General features: G+C 40.9%; 1 protein-coding gene across 14 annotated transcripts in view; it reads left to right on the top strand.

Annotated features, from left to right (window-relative positions):
- The window catches only part of WNK1 (WNK lysine deficient protein kinase 1), a 107,309-nt gene that overhangs the window by 72,211 nt on the left and 15,935 nt on the right, over nucleotides 1-19,163 (top strand). For 7 of the 14 annotated variants that reach the window (XM_063318698.1, XM_063318672.1, XM_063318681.1 and 4 more), the window contains 13 exons: nucleotides 297-446; nucleotides 1,492-1,965; nucleotides 3,123-3,401; nucleotides 3,539-3,592; nucleotides 4,080-4,171; nucleotides 4,757-4,919; nucleotides 5,356-5,472; nucleotides 6,756-6,929; nucleotides 7,716-7,767; nucleotides 7,914-8,054; nucleotides 8,407-9,833; nucleotides 12,531-12,614; nucleotides 18,443-18,529. In XM_063318698.1, coding sequence (XP_063174768.1) covers nucleotides 297-446; nucleotides 1,492-1,965; nucleotides 3,123-3,401; nucleotides 3,539-3,592; nucleotides 4,080-4,171; nucleotides 4,757-4,919; nucleotides 5,356-5,472; nucleotides 6,756-6,929; nucleotides 7,716-7,767; nucleotides 7,914-8,054; nucleotides 8,407-9,833; nucleotides 12,531-12,614; nucleotides 18,443-18,529 — 3,294 coding nt within the window. The remainder of the gene's footprint in view (nucleotides 1-296; nucleotides 447-1,491; nucleotides 1,966-3,122; nucleotides 3,402-3,538; nucleotides 3,593-4,079; nucleotides 4,172-4,756; nucleotides 4,920-5,355; nucleotides 5,473-6,755; nucleotides 6,930-7,715; nucleotides 7,768-7,913; nucleotides 8,055-8,406; nucleotides 9,834-12,530; nucleotides 12,615-18,442; nucleotides 18,530-19,163) is intronic. The other 7 variants (XM_063318690.1, XM_063318762.1, XM_063318752.1 and 4 more) reach the window with 3 other exon arrangements.

Raw genomic sequence — 19,163 nt, 5'->3', positions numbered from 1 at the left:
TTCTAACTGGAAATACTATCTTCTGCAGTATCCTCTTCTCTTGACTGCCTTTTCTTCCTTTATAGAATCTTCATTCTTTTTTTCACAGGTGAAATAATGGTGTTGCAAGATTTGGTGCTGATAATGGAGTTGTATTAGTAATGCTAATAAGTAATTGCTAAAGCTTAATTGACTCAGCACATTCAGAAGAAAAGCTGGTGTCACTTATGAGGGAGTAAAAACTAAAATTTAAATAGGATATGCTTAAAAAACTTCTGTTGGGGGAAAAAATAGCTTCTGCCTCTTTTCTCTTACAGAATGCACAGCAGCCAGCCTCTTCCCAACAGCCTGGGCAGTACCAGCTGCAGCAACCATCAGTTTCTGCTGGCACCACTCCCACACAAACTGTCTCTCAAACTCAAACTTCACAGATTATGCCGATGCCTCAGGCAGCAGCTGGGACACAGGTAAACAAAATTCTTCTTTCTAGCAGATTACTTTCTTCTTCACAGCTGGTAAATTCAACATACTGCTTCTTTCACTTTTGTCATCTTTTCTAATGGTTCCAAAACATTCATCCAGATAGTATTGTTAGTGTACTACAACTGTTGATTTTGTTGGAAAACGTGTTGGAAACCCTTTCTTTCGCACACGGCAGTTGTGAGTAATTTGAGGGAGGGATAGCACTTCCATACATAAAAATCTTTAAATTGTCAAAAATATGGTGAGGCATATTGATGGATGGTATATTATGAATGGATTTTCAGGAACTTGACATTTCTCTGCTTCCCATCAATGTCTATCTTCTGCACCATTATGTGTGTGAAACATATTCACTTGTTTAGGTAGTGAACCAAAAGGATTGCCTTCTCCACTCTGTCATCTTTCTTACTCAGCTCTTCTCCTTTACTTCCTGGTCAAGAAGCTTCTGTTACTGAGTATTACTTCATTTTGGCTCATATCTGTCTTGAACATGTGAGCCTTGATTTTGTTTTTTAAAATTGTTTTGTTGCTTGTTCATCTAAACTGCCTTTCCAGTTGCATCATTTGCTGGCTTTAATTGACATATCCCCTGCCATTCTCTGAATGCTGGCACAGTGGCTTTTCATTCTCCGTTGCTTTAGTCCCCATACCCAAAGCTGACAGATTTGTTGAAGGATTTGCACTTCTTTCCTGTAAGAAGGCAGGCTTGGCTCTGGGGACAGATTGAGGGGAATTCGATTCTGTTTATGCACAAGTCAGTGCTTCAGGGTATTCAAATGTTGCACTTTCACCCTCTGTGGGTGTCTGTTTCAAGAGCCTGTTGAGTTCTTTAGGGGAAGTGTTGCAAAGTTGAGGACCTTTTGGAACTCCAGTCAACTTCCCAGCCACTCTGCCAACTGTGCTCCCCACCCACTTTAACGGAGTGCTATAACTTGAATAATTCTTTCTTTGACTAATGCATAAAAATTCTGCTTTCTGCAACCCTGCTTTAAAAAAAAAAATCTATCTCTATTTTCTTTACCTCCCCAGCTTCCTGTTTCCCAACCAGTGTCGATCATCCAAGGCGAGCCTCAATTACCTGTTGCAGCACCTTCTCTCCCTCAGCCTTCAGTTGCCCCATCAATCCCCATTGGCTCTCACTTTCTACCCATGGGACAGCCCTTGCCAACTTCCATGGTTCCACAGTTCTCAGTCTCTCAGTTGCCCGTAGCAGCTCCTCATGTGTCAGTGGCTCAGCCAGGTTTCCAGTCACTGCCCATTTCAATGGCAGCTGGCATGAATCAGCCATTGCTCACACTGGCAACGACTGCTGCGGCAACCGCTGTCCCTGTAGGATCAACCGTTGTCCCTAGCCAGCTTCCCACACTGATGCAGCCTGTGGCTCAGTTGCCCAGCCAGGTTCTCCCGCAGCTCCTGCAGCCAGCTGTCCAGTCCGTGGGATTGCCAGTCAGCATTGGACAAGCTGCTGAAGCTTCACTTCCTGCTGGAGATGCTCTTTACCAGGTATTGTTGCAAGCCAGCAGAGCTCTTCTCCACACTTTCACCTGTTCCGCTAAGGTACCAGATCTGAACTGTGTGCCCTGGCCAACTCACTTTTCATAAAGAGAGCCATTAAGCCATGAAGATGAATTCTGTTGTGTGGAAAAGGACCATTTTAAGGAGGGGGGAAAAAACGTCCTTGGACACCCTGGTGTTTTGAGTTCTTCATGTTTGGCAATGGAATTTGTCTAAAATGACAGAATCATAGTGCAGGACTTTGGTCAACCACTGTGTGAAAGAGGACAGCTACATATCCAAGAGATTTGTCAACTTGGGGGGAAAAAAATACAAAAAATTGTGATTTTATTTTTTTTTTTAAACTGGAGGATGTGTGTTGGAAAGAAAATCAATGGCAGCATTTTCAGCAATGTCAGTATTTCATTACAAGTCTGGGAAGGGGAAAGGAGGTGGGAAGGGGGCACATGGATTTAATAGAAATAAGTCAGATGGCATGGATCTCAAATGTGACGTAAGTACCTGATGCTAGTCATGAAACGTTAGACTGTTGGGCACAGACTGCTTCAGCTACTCTGCCATTTTTACAGTGATTGCACAATCTGAATAGTGATGAAAATAGTGATTCAGTGTATGATTGTTCTTCTAGAACAAAAATTGTATAGATATACAAATGTCTGCGCTGGGGTTATAAGGAGTGCTGTAGAACAGAAACAGTGTGTAGGAATGTTCCTGGGTCAGCTCATCACGAGAGGACAGGAAGAACACAAGAGTGTTTCTGCTGTTGGTCTCAAGAATCAGCAGCAGTTGCATAATGTCTTCTGAGCACTAGTTGTTCAGCCTGAAAATTCCTCAAACTAATTTGAAGTCTTAGCCTTTAAAATACTAAGCCAAATAGGCAACTGTGGGAGTTGGAAGATCAATATTGTTTTGCCTAAGACTTGGAACTTTGAGTGGGAATTTGCTCGTTCAAGCACAGTGATTCGCAAGCTGAGCTTTGGCTACGTGAACAGTTTGTGCTCTTTCTCTGGGACAGTAGCCTTTGGGAGTGCTTGAACAAGTACGGAAGGTTGAAACATGCCCCTGAAACTGATAAGTTTTTTTTAACTCTTGTTTCCTCCGTAGCTCTGACATTCACTAACTTGACTCCCTCATTTCTATTACAGGGTTTCCCATCTCGGCTGCCGCCTCAATACCCAGGCGACTCGGGTGTTGCACCTTCCTCCGCTGTGGCCTCTGTTAGCATTCCTTCTGCTGTACTGTCCCCTCCCTTACCCACAGATGCAATGTCTCAGCCGGGCTATCTTGCTCCTGTTGTGCAGCCGTATGTGGAGCAGAATGTTTTAGTTCCCATGGGCAGCCTAGGACAGGTTCAAGTGCCCCAGCCTACAGTGAGTTTAGCACAACAGGCCTCATCTGCTTCCTCACAGCAGGCGGTTTTGGAGGTAAATATGTTGAATATAATCTAACAATACATTTAGGGCGTTTGAATTATGCAACAGTGTATGTGTGTGGGGAACTAATCCCTTCCATGCTTGTCTTCAGTTGGAAATTAATATTTCAAATGACCTTTTTCTTACAGCAGAATGTCATGCCAATGTGGGGACCTTGTTGCCACTGGCTGTTCTGTTGGGAAGTGAGTGTGCATCCTGCAGGCAAAAACCTGTTAACACTTCACTTCTTGCTAGTACTGTAGAACATTTTTGCCATATCAGAGGCAAACTGCAACTGATAGCCTTTGAGAATCTGTCTTTATGCCTATTCCCTGCAGTGTTCTTGCTAGGGAGAATTGGAATTGTCTTTGTGTTCTGCATTGGCTTGCCTTTTGCACATTCTGTTAGTAAGACTGTGGCTGCATGGCAAACTGTAGTGACGCGTAGCAGCAGAAAGGATGGCTGACTTCCTCTCCCCACCTCTCCCCAGATGATGATTTGCTTCACTGCAGTTTGCTCTAGAATCTTTTGTAAATTAGAGCTGTCTAGATGCCAGCTGTTTTAAATACTAAAAAGGTAGTGCTTTTAGCTTTACAACTGATTTGGGAGGAAACATTGAAGACTACTGGGTTACTTGAAAAAGAACAGTACTCTTTTGGGGGGCTTCTTGATGTAGATTTCTATCCATAGGGTACTCAGGGAGTCTCACAGACTGCTCCTTCAGAGACTCTTCCAGCAACACAGCCTGCTCAGTCTACCCCTTTGGCTTCCTCTATGGATAGGTAAGCATTATTTTCACCAAACTGAATTTCACTTTCATGTCTGTTATACTGTTCTTCCCTGGGTGATCTTTAGGTCTCTTTTTTTCACCTGGGATATTTTTTTCACTGTGGCTTTTCTTGAGGATGTAAGGAGATAAACTTCCTAGAAGAAAAATAGGCTTATGAGAGTTGGAGTAAGTTTTGATTTACAGCAGGGTATAGCGGGAGTAAATAGGATTACGTATAGTAATTTAACTTCCAGTCCTTTTTTATTTGTCATGTCAAATGGATCATAAGGGATGTTTTTCTGTCCTTTTGGCACTTGAACAGAATTCAAACTCTAAATAGCTTGAAAACATATTCAGAAGATATATTTGTACAACTCAGTTTGCAAGAGATATGTAGCTAAATCGTTGCTATTAGAACTGCTATTCAAGCAGCCCTAAGTGTTGACAGGACTCTTCTCTTCTACTCTGTGGTTAACAGGCATCTACTGTTACCCAGAAGAGAATACCATCTGGTAGGGTGAACTGTATTGTTGCAATTATGGAATGCATGGATACTAATGTAAAGTTGTTGGCTTGTTGTGTTCTTTTTTTTTTTTAGTGCGCATTCTGATGTTGCTTCAGGATTGAGTGATGGCAACGAGAATGTTCCAGCTTCTAGTGGAAGGCATGAAGGGAGGACTACTAAACGTCATATGCGGAGGTCTGTCCGCAGTCGCTCTCGCCATGAGAAGACTGCTAGGCCAAAACTGAGAATTCTGAATGTGAGTATTTCTATATTTTACTGATAGTTTGGTAGTGCTGATGCCTTTTTTTGAGCCTCAAAAGGTTTCTTTTGCTTTGAGGAATGTGTGTCTTCTGTGGTCTTGTTCTATGCTGTGCCCCACTGCAAGAACACAAGCTTTCCAGTGTATTTCTTTTGCTTCTGGAGTTAGCGTTTCAAACGTCATCTATTAAGAGCTTTTTTGGAGCATTAGATATGGCAAAATTGGCTTGCTTAGCCACCACTGATTCCACAGACTATTCTAGAATATTTGATATATCATCAGAAAAAATGATGCTGTACACAGCACCAGTTATTAGACTGGAAAGAGAATGTGTTTCTATTAGACCAGTACTGTTGGTTTGTCTCTGAGTTTTAAACCGCAAGTCTTAGATTCTGATGCTTTTGGTTTGAACTATTGGGTTGTTTCGCTTTAGGTTTCAAATAAAGGTGATCGGGTAGTGGAATGCCAGCTAGAGACACACAATCGGAAAATGGTTACTTTCAAATTTGATTTGGATGGTGACAACCCCGAGGAAATAGCTTCAATTATGGTAAGATATATTTTAGAGATGAAGAATTGAATCTAGTTTTAATCACAGCAGTAATATAAGCAGTCTTATTTTCTCATTTGTGTTTCAGAATTGTTCTTCCATGTAGTGTGGCCTGTACTCACCTTATTGGTACACAAGCATAAACAGAAACTCTGGGCACAGAGTGCTATACCAAATTGACAGTTAATATTGCGTGCTCAGTTCACATGAAAATTTGCATCAGTTTTTAACCTTAGAATTGTCATTTTATCAAATAGATTTGCCTTTGGGTTTTTGCAATCGGATTTTCTGAAAAACTGCAAAGAACTTTCTCAAAGCGCCAGGTTAAACAAATTCTGTTTGCTTTTCTAAAGGCAAATGTTGCTAGATCTCTAAAACTTACATGTAAGCTTTGAGTTTTTTGCTGCTGTTCTCAACTGAAATGGCAAGATGCTGATACAAGCACATCATGCTTGCCTTTCCCTTTTCTGAACCAGCATCCCAGAAACTTGACATAAAAAGATGCCTCAGGCTTTACCTCTAAGGTGCTTTCTCCCTTTCCCAGCAGAGATACCATGACTGACAGCTTTAATTTCTGTTTCATAGACTCATTATCTCTGAGAGTTTTACCATGCATTATTTCAGAAGACAGAATTTTCTCACAGGGCAGACCAAACTAAGAATTTCTTTCTAATTGCCAAGTGTACTTGTTTAAGCTTGTTTCCTCAAACATATACAGCAGAATGTATTTTTATAAGACAATACAATGTATTAAAACTAGATAGGATGAACAATCTTTTTTGCCCATGTAGGGAACATAATTGATGCTTGGTTTATGTGCTACAGCCATACTTTGAGTTAGTGATGTGCAACCTGCATAGAGTAGAAGTTCTATATGGCACGGAAAGTGAAGCACAGAAGACATCTTGCAATACAGAATTTTCAACTTTTTTAATGTTACAGTTTCCTTTAAATGTGGCTCTTAATGTACATAACATTGGATATGAGGCATTACAGTGACATAAGGCTACTAATTTTAAATTTGACTATGCTTAGCAAAGATTGAGGTGACTGATGAAGAAGTGAGATTGAATGTTGTTACACAGCAAAGAGTAAACCAGGGCAAATACTTCTGTGCTGGAGATAATTTTATAAGCAATTGTTTTTCTCTACGGTGTCACCATTTTGTGCATAAGAACATTGAAGGGAGGACAAACAGTAACACCAAAAGTAAATTATGGCTATTCAATATATAGTTTTGAAATAACTTGTGGGAAATTATTGTTGCTTTGTTCTTTTTACAGGTGCAGAATGAGTTTATTTTAGCAACCGAGAGAGACTCTTTTGTAGAACAGGTACGAGAGATTATTGAGAAAGCAGATGAAATGCTAAGTGAGGATGTAAGTGTGGAGCCAGAAGGCGATCAGGGTTTGGAGAGTATGCGGACAAAAGATGATGGCTTCTTTCCAGGGTCACAGGTATGTAAAGGACAGATGGCCTTAGCTATTTGTATTTTCCATTTTGGGTGGTACGGTTTAGTGAGTAGAGCTAGCTAGAAACCGAAACTTTTTTTCATGACAAATATCAAAGCTTAAAAATTAAAAGAAAAGACAAACAGAAATCTACATATTAGGGTGAGAGCCAAAAATTCATTTAGGAAGCTAAATAATGTAGACCTTCTGCTTTTTTGACATGTTCTAATGCTTCTGAAGCTGCTGAATCTCCTAACAGTCCACTAAGCAGGCAATCTTAAATGCTGAGGCTTGTTGGATTTGAGATTGTGAGGCAAGACACTAAAACCCCCAGCCTTGTGCTGCTCACTAACCACTGAGAGCCTGGACTCAGGCCCTCTGCTCAGTGAGCTACTAAGAAACTGGATGGCTCGGTTACAAAACACAGATTTTTAAAATTGATTGCTGGGAATAAGAAGGGGTGACACTTCCCTGAATCTCTGCCTTGTTTCCACCCAAAACTAGTTTGAAACATCCGTTTATCTGTGGGAAGTTTAAAGAAATCATTGGGAGTGCCTGGTAACGAAAGAGTGTTTAGATCAATTTGTTGTATTGACGGTCGCTAAGCTGAGAAGCTCTAAAACCACTGTAGCTGACGTTTATCTGGGTAGAATTCCACTAGTTCGGTAATGGTGCTTGGGTCCAAGGTACTGCTTACCTTAAATGCCCACACTTCAGTAAACTAGCATTTTAAGAGCTATCTTGTGGGTTTCTGTTTCAGAATAGAACTTTAAATTTTATCTTACTTTACAGAAATTAGAGTTCAAACAGCCTGATCCTACATCTTCCATGCCACAAAGAATAGGTAAGTCTTTTGTGATTTATCTTTTTCTGTTTCAGCGGATGGGTGCAGCCAAGTTTTTATTTTATATGGAGTGCACATTCCATATTGCAGGTTATGTATTTAGTTACAACCATGTGTCACTAAACATCTAACTTCTTTCTGTTTAGGGGTTCCTCCTAGCTCCTTTACCCAGGTTGTCCATTCTGCAGGAAGACGGTTTATTGTCAGCCCTGTTCCTGAGAGTCGGTTAAAAGAACAGGGCTTTTTCACATCTGCTGTTCCTGGAGGAAAAGAAACTCCGGATATAGGTAAGTTATATAAACTCTTAAAATTGGATGGCGAAGACTTTCATCAAAGTGCTGAAGTTAACACGTGTTTAGGAACAGTTTAGTTAAAGTACTTGGGGAAGTAAGGAACTATCTGTGCTGGTAAGAAGCGATTATAGTTTGGGTGATACTATGCAGGGTTCTCTGGCGGGGAAAAAAACATGTTACTGGACTGTCCGCAAGACCCTGAAACCTTAATTCTGTATTTTAATGTAAGCCTGGATTTGTAATTTTTTTTATTATGCTGAGAGGTAAATGTGCTCTTAATCTAGCAATATACAATAATACTGTAATGGACTTTTCCATGTGGACTGACACTTTTCTGTTCTTGCAGTTGCTGCATCTCCACTACATGGTCCTGGAATGAATCTCTCCCACTCGGCATCATCACTGAGCTTGCAGCAAGCTTTCTCTGAGATGGGGCATGCCCAAATGACAGAAGGACCTAGCACAGCTCCTCCAGTGTTTAATCAAACAATACCACCATTTCCACCTGCACTTTCTACCATGGCGGGCAGTGGTGCACCTCCTGCATCTGTGGCTGCTTCTTCAATATCTGTTCCCTCCAGCACAGGTGTTTCTCTTCCAGGATCTGTTACTTTGCCTTCAGAAAGTGCAGCTGTTGGAGCTGCACCAAGTGCAAGTGTGCCAAGCTCTATTTCTCCACCTCCAGCCTCACAATCTGGACAGCAATCGACTGGTGTTGCTTCCAGCGTGAGCGCCCCTGCTTCTTTCTCCTTACCTACCACATCCCAGCCTGCTCAACCAGTAACTGGAGACATTGCCCCCAGTATCAGCACACCGTCTTCTTTGGCACTGCCTTCTACCCAGGTTCCGGGTGTCACTGGTCTTGGTGGTGTTGCACCAGCTGTGACATCTCAGTCAGCTCCTCAGATTGTAAGTAGTATGGCAGGACCACAGACATCTGTTGCCCTGTCTCTGCCTCAGAATGTGGCTTTGCAGCTTCCTCAGCTTAGTAGCAGTGGCTCTGTTTCCAGTCTGGCAGAAACAACAGTTGTGAGTGCTCCACAGTCACTACCTGAGAGTGGGCAGTCTATGGATAAATCACACCTCTGCAACACAGCTGGCTTATCTCTTCCAATTTCTGCACCTTTATCATCTTCAGTAGCAACAAGCATATGTGGTTCTGTCGCTCAGCCAGTGGTGCATCCCTTACTTGTCCCATCAGGAATTACATCAACACCTGTCCTACCCCAGATTCCAGGAGCAACACCCATGTTGCCCCAGGTTCCCTTACCTGGTGTCTTGCCACAACCAGTTACTAACTTGCCTGCAGTCCAGCAAACTTTGATACACAGCCAGCCTCAACCAGCTCCGTTACCCAATCAGCCTCATATTCACTGTCTGGAGGCTGATGCTGATGCTCAGTCTAAAGCTCCTGGTATCGATGATATAAAGACCCTGGAAGAAAAGCTACGGTCTCTCTTCAGTGAACATGGTAACGTGGGAACAACGCATCCATCAGTATCTCTGGAGACATCGTTGGTAATGGAAACTACAGTTATTCCTGGGATACCAACCACTGCTGTTGCACCAACTAAACCCCTGACATCCATTAGCACTTGTATACCTCCAAGCAGTTTGCCTCTTGGACCAACTGGCTTGCCAGTGCTGACACCGGTTGCCACTCCCGGGCAAGTGATCACCCCGGTCAGCTATATTTCGGCATCGAGCAGCATTGCAACAGCAGTAGTGAAACCAGGGACCTCTCCTTCAAAGCCCCCTCTTAGCAGGGTACCGGTAAGAAATGCAACATTTGTGTGAATATTCAAGTATTGTAGGAAACAGCCATCTTGAGCACAAGCCCTTTTATAAAGCAAAATATTTATGCAGGCAGAGGTGTCTTCATTTAATAGAATGTTGAAAATTTTATGCTCTGGTTGTTTTTGTGTCCCAAGAGGTGTTTTATTTTGCCCATATTGGGGGGGGGGAAACAAAAAGTCCAATTCTCTATCGTGCCTCTGAGAGAGCTCTCTAGTGTTGCTGTTAATTTTTTCTACTCCTAAACTACAAAGATTGAGGCAACTGCAGCTTGGTTTTTTGTGATTGTTTTTGGTTTTTTTTTTTTTCAAATAGAATTTGGAAGGCTTGCTTTAAATAGCTTTTAAACTTGTACATGATCACTAGAATGCGATGGAGTGGTTGTATGTTTCACAAAGTAGCTTAGCTTTCCTTCTTATCGTTAGTCTGTTCCTTGAAGGCGAGGGTGGACCTGACTGAAAGAGTTTTTTGTGTTTTTTTTTTAAAGTCCTCTGCTGCTTATATGGTGCCTGGATACTCTTTTCCTTCCAAGTGTTAGATTTGTGAAAGCAGAATTTTGAGAAGTTTAAAAGGTATCTGAATACCTGAAAATAAACTTTTGTGTTTACTAAATTGTGCTCTTTAAACAAACACTCTTTGATAAAGAGATAGTCATGATGTGGAGTAACAACTCGAGATGTGTTGTGAATGTTATCTGCTCGTTAACCAGAAGTATCAATATGTGAAATTAGACTACCTATTTTCTTTTAAATGGCTCCCTGTGTTGGGAGGCTGTGCATTTCAGTATTTTAAACTGTTGGTAGCCCTTTCCTTTTCAAAGTTAAATGGAAATAGGTTGAAGAAACTTTTGGATGTTTAACAAACCAAAAACCTTAATACACACTTCCTTTTGTTTCTGTAACATTTTTTCCACTCACCAACACTTTGTGTCGATCTTCTTTAGCCAGCCTTGCTATTAACCAGTTTCAGGCCATTTGAATTGAGCTAATGCTCCTAGTGTCCCCATTCATTAGTAGTCTTTCCCTTGTACTCCTTGTATTTAAACAAAGTAGAAGATTTCTGCCATGGAGGAGGAAGAATAAGTGCCAATGAAGTTGGGAAGGAAATCCAGACACAGAGGCATTCATTTATATTCAATTTGAAGTTGAGAATTAGAAAAGAAAGATTAGAAAATAATAAAAACTGGTACTGGTTGAGGAACTGTTGGAGCAGTTAGAAACCTGCTAATTGCAAACCTGTAATTACAAAGGCTTGGGTTTAAATGTAGTAAATGTTTGGGGTTTTTGACGGTTGGTTTTGGAAAAACTACCTCACCTCTGAAGCTTTCACTTTTAAATTAGTTTTTCTCAAAGCTTAATTTTAGTTTCGCATTCTTTGATTTTTGAGCTTTAAGGAGCTTATTTCTTTAGTTTTCTGGGGTTTATTGAACTCTGTTTTATTTTGCTTATGGCCAGCCTGTTAACCTAGACAGTTAAATGTGTTTTGACTTGTCTTATGAATTTATTTAAAGTATGTTTTGCCTTTTATTTATAAACTGATTAACTTACAACAGCTTAAAAATTCATCATGCCTCAGAACAGGTAATGTCCATGTGTATGTTCCTAGTGCACAAAAAAATCCGAGGTAATGCAACTGGGGGTAGTTCCTGATGAAATATGTTTGGGAGGATAGATAACTATGGAATGTATCTTCACCAGGCAGTTATTACTGCAATTTGAAGCATTGGTTAAGCTGTGGTAACATGACTGCAAGCTTGAACTGGTTCTTGTTGAGGACCAGAGTAGACACACATCCAGCAGTGCTTGCTGTCGCACGAGGGAAGCCATCTGACCAACACTATAGCTCATAAGGCTTTCATGTTTCTCAAGCCTCAGGATTACAGCTGAGAATAAGAATTGCAAATTGTGTAATGGATTGCTTGGTTCTTAGAACTTTCCACTTCCCTAACAATGGAAATAACTAACTGGAATGTGCTATCTGACCTGGCGGGGAGGCTTTGATGCCTCCTTCTAACCTTTCCAGTCTCTCTAACCTCCTCCACATAACCTGGATGACTTCCCTCTACCCAGCTGCATGGCCTAGTCATCTTCTGTGGGTCATCAACACCCTTCAGGTTCACAAAAAGGGATGGATCAAGAAATTGGTGTGAGATCTATAAATCTGCTTCTCAACAAGTGGAGACATCCTTGGGCATGACAGTTTCTGTTCTCAAGTCATGTTGCTTGGAACAACTTGCCAGAAGCACGTAGCTTGCTGTTCCTAATGGGCAGTTAACGTAGATCTGTCGTAAGGAGATTGAGTGCATTCTTGCACCCTTTTATAAATTAAGCTTGGAAAATTAATTGCTTTTTGGAAGAATTATTGTAGCATTTCTTGCAGACTTGAAAATAATATCCCCAAGATGCTTTGCTCCTGGACACAGCAGCTTAAACTGGAAACTGTGGCCGCTCAAAGATAATTTGGATTTAAAAATAACACAAAAGCAAACAACTAACTTCCCCAACTTTATTGCAAAAATCCCTAAAGACTCTATGCTAACTCTCCAGGAAGGAAGTCTCTACAGACAAAAAAAAAGTTGAGGCTTCTGTTGTGTGACATGACTGACTGTAGCTTGGTATCTGATCCTGCTGTTGTTCCGTGTCTGATGGACTCGCGTTTCCTCTTCGTTATCCATAGGTGCTACCAGTAGGTTCTGAACTTCCGGCTGGCACTCCATCCAGTGAGCCGCTGCCACCTTTTCCAGGACCTTCACTAACTCAGGTGCTACACGACTCAGCAGATGTTTATCTGCTTCTTTTCCTTTCAAAGAGCATGTTTCGATTAAACTCTCCATTGCATGTTATTAATGTCTTTGTTTTTCTTTCTTTTGACTGAATAACCCCTTTTGTGTAGCTGTAGCAGTAGCCAGAGTCACTTCAGCACTGGGTACAGTGTCCCAAAGGGCAAGCTACATATCCAGTGTCTGAAGTACAGGAACAATTAATCGGGCTTGGGATTTTTTAGTGTGTTAACCTGAACTTTAGAGGTTTGGGTTTTTTTTTTTAAAAAAAAAGTAATACAGGTGAGTGTGTGCATAAAACTTGAACCTGTTTTCTTCTTTAAAAGAGTATAGTAGCATAATAGTTCTTTAGGAAAGCATTATATACTGTAATTAAACACTCATGAAAATGCAGAATTGCTGGCTTTGCAAATTCCTGTGTTCTGTTGTTCATAGAATCATTTAGGTTGGAAAGGACCCTTGGGATCATTGAGTCCAACCATCAACTCCACTCTACAAAGTTCTCCCTTACACCATATCCCTTAACACCACATCTAAATGAGTCTTAAACATATTCAGGGATGGTGACTCCACCACCTCCCTGGGCAGCCTATTCCAGTGTCTGGCCACTCTTTCTGTGAAGAATTTTTTCCTAATGTCCAGCCTAAACCTACCCTGTTGCAGCTTGAAGCCATTCCCTCTTGTTCTATTGCTAATTACTGTGAGAAGAGACCAGCACCAACCTCTCTACAGTGTCCTTTCAAATAGTTGTAGAGAGCGATGAGGTCTCCCCTCAGCCTCCTCTTCCTCAAACTAAACAGTCCCAGCTCCTTCAATCGCTCCTCATAAGGTTTATTCTCCAGGCCCTTCACCAGCTTCGTTGTCCTCCTCTGCACTCGTTCCAGCACCTCGATATCTCTCTCATATTGAGGTGCCCAGAACTGGGCACAGTAGTCAAGGTGCGGCCTCACCAGTGCTGAGTACAGGGGGACAATCACCTCCCTCCTTCTGCTGGTCACACTATTTCTAATACAAGCCAGGATGCCATTGGCTTTCTTGGCCACCTGGGCATGCTGCTGGCTCATGTTCAGCTGCTTGTCAATTAGAACCCCCAGACTTTTCTGCCAGGCAGCTTTCCAGCCACACTTCCCCAAGCCTGTAGCGATGCATGGGGTTGTTGTGGCCCAAGTGCAGGACCCAGCACTTGGCCTTGTTGAAGCTCATACCGTTAGCATTGGCCCATCGGTCCAATCTATCCAAGTCTCTCTGTAGAGCCTCCCTATCCTCATGGAGATCAACGCTCCCGCCTAGCTTCGTGTCATCTGCAAACTTGCTGATGATATACTCGATGTCCTTATCAAGGTCATCAATAAAGATGTTAAACGGAAATGGTCCCAACACCGAGCCCTGAGGGACACCACTTGTGACCGGTGGCCAGCTGGATTTAACTCCATTGACCACCACTCTTTGGGACTGCCCATCCAGCCAGTGCTTGATCAAGCAGATTGTATGCTCATCCAGGCCACGAGCCGCCAGTTTTCCCATGAGAATTCTGTGGGGGACAGTGTCAAATGCTTTTTGAAAGTCTAGGTAGACAATGTCTGCAGCCTTTCCCTCATCCAATAATTGGGTCACCTTGTCGTAGAAGGAGATCAGGTTCGTCAGGCAGGACCTGCCTTTCCTAAACCCATGCTGACTAGGCCTGATCCCCTGCTTGTCCCTTAGATGAGTTGTAATGGCACTCAAGATGATCTGCTCCATGACCTTCCCTGCTACCGAGGTCAGACTGTTTTTTGGGTGTGTTTTCCTCCAGTTATTACTGCACTCTGATTTCAGTAGGCTTTCAGATTTGCAAAAGGTCTTTGAAGCTCCTGATCATAAACATGAGTTGCAATGTAACAGTGGCTTCCCTTGCTCAGATTCTGTCCTTGGGTGCAATAGTTAGCTTGGATATTTTGTGTGTAAACTGGACAGGTGTTCATCTCAAGACCCCAAAGATTAAATCTGCCTTCATTTCTGTTTAAAAAATAGAACATGCTCTGCCCCCTTCCGTAATTGAAAGAACCATATTAAGACAAAACTGTTTTATGGGTCTTCTAAATGCTATGTAAGGAGATGTAACATGGGAACGCTACACTTCCATATGCAAAGAAAAGCTGAAAAAATAACCAGACAAAACCCATGAGATCATGAGATAGTTGTGCTACTTTTGAAAGAAGTTTGTGAATAAACACAAAGATGGCTTTCTAAAGAATTAAAGTAGACTTGGCACAAATTATCGCAGTTTTCAAACCTGTAAAGGAGGTATGATTCAAGTGTGTACCTAGTGGTGCCTGCTTAAGGCTCAGAGTAATTTTGTCTTAAATCTAGTGTTTCCTGTGCATGTGCATCTTATAGTAGTAACCTCCTCCACCTGGGGCTTAAGTCTACAGTGAATAGTCTTAGAATATGTGTCCAAAAGCTACACTTGAATTGGAGTCTGTCCTTTTGTAGAAGGGAATTATTCACTTAGATCTTAACTGTAATTTTAAAGTAATTCCAATAAAATAGCTACAGTATGAAACTTTGTACAATACTTATTAGCATTATGGCCTGATTTCTTTTTTGTTTTTTTTTGACCACTGAGAATTTCAATGCAAACTGAGCTAAACTTGATAAAGACCTCTCCATAACACTGTGGTAACGTTCTCCCTCTCATCTCCTGCAATGGAGGTCTTGAATTCAAGTTTCATCTGTGGAACAGAACTTAAAATAAATTTTAAAGGTCACTTTAGTTCTTTGCAAGCTGTTCCTTTCTTGGGATTTACAATAGCTTGATGAGAGAACATCTGTCTGAAGGGATATAAGCTGACTGTCATACAAAGGAATAGTGTTAGAAAATAGCAAATTTAAATTGTGCCAAGGCAACTTTGGTTAATGAGCTGTCATGGCTCATATTCTACAGCTAAAACTAAAGAACTGAATTACATATATTAGGGTACTGATCTTCAAAGATACCATTGGAATAGTATTTCCATTTCTGGCTTTCAAATGTGAGAACCATGGTATTACCTGGTTCTAAAGACATGAGTAGAGTTAGCAGTAGGGCATGTTAGCTGCTTTTGTGTAGTTTTATGTTGGTTATGACATTAGTAGTCCCTTTTTAGCTTTTCCAGCTTTTTTCCTCCAGTGCTCTCTGTGCAGAAGCTCTGTCTTTGTTCAGCAATTTCTTTATTTCTCCTAGTAAATGTCATTACTTTGTGATCTCTTAAGGATATCTCTTAGACTAAGTTTGCATAGAGCGCGTCCTGGAGGTGAGAATAGAAACAGCCTAGTGGACCTAGGTTACAATGTGCCAAAGGCTGACATCTCATCCTGTCTATTCTTGCTCTGCCACCTTCTTGGTCTTCATCTTATCGAGCAAATGCAAATCGGTGATTTTAATCAAGGAGTCCTTGCAGATGGACTCTGTGTCCAGCACTACTCTTGATTGTCTCTTCTTTTTAATGAAAGCATATTTAAATCTTTTGTAGGCAATGAGAATCAGTCTACTACATAGAAAGTATTATTCAGTGCTAAAGGGCAGAAATTTGTGCTCCTCACATAAGAAAACTAAGAAAGTGAACGTATGGCACTTGAACCTGTCAGGAAAAGAAGTGCTGCTGTATTTGGTTTTATGCAGCTTCTTTCTAGCAGGCTGAATGAGGGCCTGCCCTGTGAGTAATCAGGCAATGGGTATCTTCTGCCTCCAAACTGAACAAGAAGCTGAATGGCTTACATAAAGCTGTAAGATAGTAGTATTGACAAGCAATGCCTTTTTTTTTTCCCCTTCTGGCTTCTGGAGACAGAAGGTGGTTTATGCCTTTCAGCCAGTTCTTTCTGAAGCATGGTTTTGCTGAAGAGAAGACAACAATTTGGTGATAATTCTTAACTGTGTTCTTACCGTGAGCAAGGGTAGCAAAAGGATCTGGAGACAGCTAGTTAAAATCAGTCACACTAAGGTTCATCATCCTTTTTATTTTTGGTGCTTGGAACTGGGTGCGTTAGTAATATTTTCCCCCAGACTCAAAGCACTTGTAGCCACTTATGTGACTCGGGCCGCTGTACCACTGCAAAAGGCTTCTTCCTGTTTGTCATAGGTATTTCTGGCAGGATTTGTGGTATGGAAGAGGCACAAATATAGAACCCCTGTTTCTTGTCCTTTGCAAACAGCTTGCCTAATTTCACTTCTCATTTGAACTCTAAAGCCTGTCTCGGAGTGAGACAAAATTGGAGGAGACCAACTGGATCAAATCTAATTGACTGTTACGAGCATTTGCTGCGCTATCACATAATACTATCTGGAAAATTACTAGGATTCTCTTCCTTACTGCTTCTATCAGTAGCTCATTACAGAGTGCTTTTTTCTTTCCTTAGTATCAGAAACCTAATTTGCAGACTAAGTACGTGTAATCTTAAGACCAGTTTTAGACAGTTTGTTCCTTAGTCTTAAATACCTGTTCTGTTTATTCCTTAATTGCTTTTTGAAGTGTATTTAAATTGATTTTTTTCAAGCTTCATTTTGGTACCCTTGTTCCATACAGAAATCTCTATTTCCTGATCATTCTGATATCTCAGCTCTTTGTTTACTTGAAGGAAATATCTTCTTGTGAGCATAAGTGATGAGAATTATACAGGTGAATTATTTCAGGTGAAATGTCCTCTTTTATTTTACAGTATTATTGAATTAAATTACCTCCCTTGTCTGCTAAGCATTTGGATTCTGAATGGAGTCACAAAGTCTGCATCATCTTGTGTTCTTTTTTTATTTGTATGGAATTGATACGGGGTTTATTGTTCATAGGTTTTTTGTGTCTTGAAATCCACAATTCAGGAAGAATGTCAACCTGGCAGCCTGTTGAAAGCATTTTTATGCTATTGTGTACCTCTAACTTTCAGTTTTTTGAAAGTGGAAGGTAACGTTTTTATGTTGCTGTGACCTGAGCTTCAGATATAAAAACAGATCTAGCTTTTTAATATAAAAGACTTGGAAAAACTAATAATGCAAAAGTTTGGATGGAAATTTCTACTCCATAGGGTCAGAATTGCAATTCAGTGATATCTGCCAACACATTTTCTTCCATGTGTATCTTACGGCTATGACCCTAATTAATAATTTTGAGTGAATCCCATCTTTTCTTATCTTTGAGATATTTTTAGGTAATTCTTCTTCTTCCCCTCCCCAATTCAATTGGCCAAGTTTGAAAAACATCTTGGATGCCAAGTCAAACAGCTGAAACTTAAGTAATAAGCATGCTTGAGAGAGAATCTGCCCCTCTCCCTTCTTCCTCTTCATCAATCCATCCAGATGATAGCTTGTCTGAGGGAACTTGTAAGTGTTGTGGGGTTTTTTATTTTATTTTTAAAATCTGTGTTATCATCAATCTTGCTTTATCCATGCTTGCTTTTGAAATTATGGGCATCTTTTTGAATTTTTCTATGTTTTTTTTCTAATTGACTTTCTTCAAGGTTTTAGATAATCCATAATACAAATTACCTCTGTGACCCTCCAACCAAAAAATGTAGAACTTGGAGGTTTGCAGCATTTTTGCTCAGTTCTTAAGAGCGGGAATGACTTCATGAAAAAGAGAAGTTCCAGTTGATGCTGCTCCTCTGTTTTTTACCAAGTGTGTTGCTTAGATTGCTTCCAGTCTTACTGTGCTGTATGTGTTAAATGTGTACAAGTAGAACATGATAGAAATGTGGAAGCTGTACTGACTGCTTTAGATTTAGTATTGAATAAGGCTGTTTCTCTAATGCGATGTATTTCCCCTGAGCTGGGACAGCTGTTTATTCTTTCCTTTCTCATCAGTCCCAGCAGCCACTGGAAGATCTGGATGCTAAACTGAGAAGAACCCTTAGTCCAGAGACCGTTCCAGTGACATCTGCTCCTGCCTGTGTATGTTTGCAATGTTGGCAGTTTAGTAGTCTTGAAAAACTTCACTGTTTTCTCAAAGTCGTGCTCTTGGGTCACTGCCTTTAATATCGCTACACCAGTCTTCAGACTTTTAAAAATAGAAATGAAGAGTCACCTTCCAGTTTGTGGGACTGAGTCAACCAAATTAGGAAAAATCTGTATGTTGCAATAGATGATGTACTTCCTGAGGCTGGTTTTGATGTTAGTTTCTTAATCCAGCTTTTCTGATGATATCATTAATGTCACCAAACTAGAAGGGGAAGTAACAGTGGAATAAGGGGAAAGAGCACTAAAACAAGCAGTATGTAATCTGTCAGTCTTAATTTGGGAGGGTTGTTTAAAGAGTGGATCTGATATTTTAAAAGGCTAGAATAATAAACTTAAATACAAAATGAAGGTAATGATTGACGTTGATCTCCAAGTGGCTACTTATGCATTACTTCTGCAGAGCAAAAGGTGATGTTCTGCTGACAGCCTTGGGGTCACCAGACATGCAAAATCTCCTGCTGATGTTGCTTGCTTTGGGGGTTAAAAACGCTTGCATTTGTCTTGTTGTGGGTCATGCTTTGACTCTGGTGAAAATAAGAGATTATATAATATGCAGTATGGTGGATTT

Source organism: Chroicocephalus ridibundus, chromosome 1, assembly GCF_963924245.1.
Source record: "Chroicocephalus ridibundus chromosome 1, bChrRid1.1, whole genome shotgun sequence".
NCBI classification, from domain to species: Eukaryota; Metazoa; Chordata; class Aves; order Charadriiformes; family Laridae; genus Chroicocephalus; species Chroicocephalus ridibundus.
Note: the sequence above shows the minus strand (reverse complement) of the source record. Positions and strands in the feature narration are given on the sequence as shown.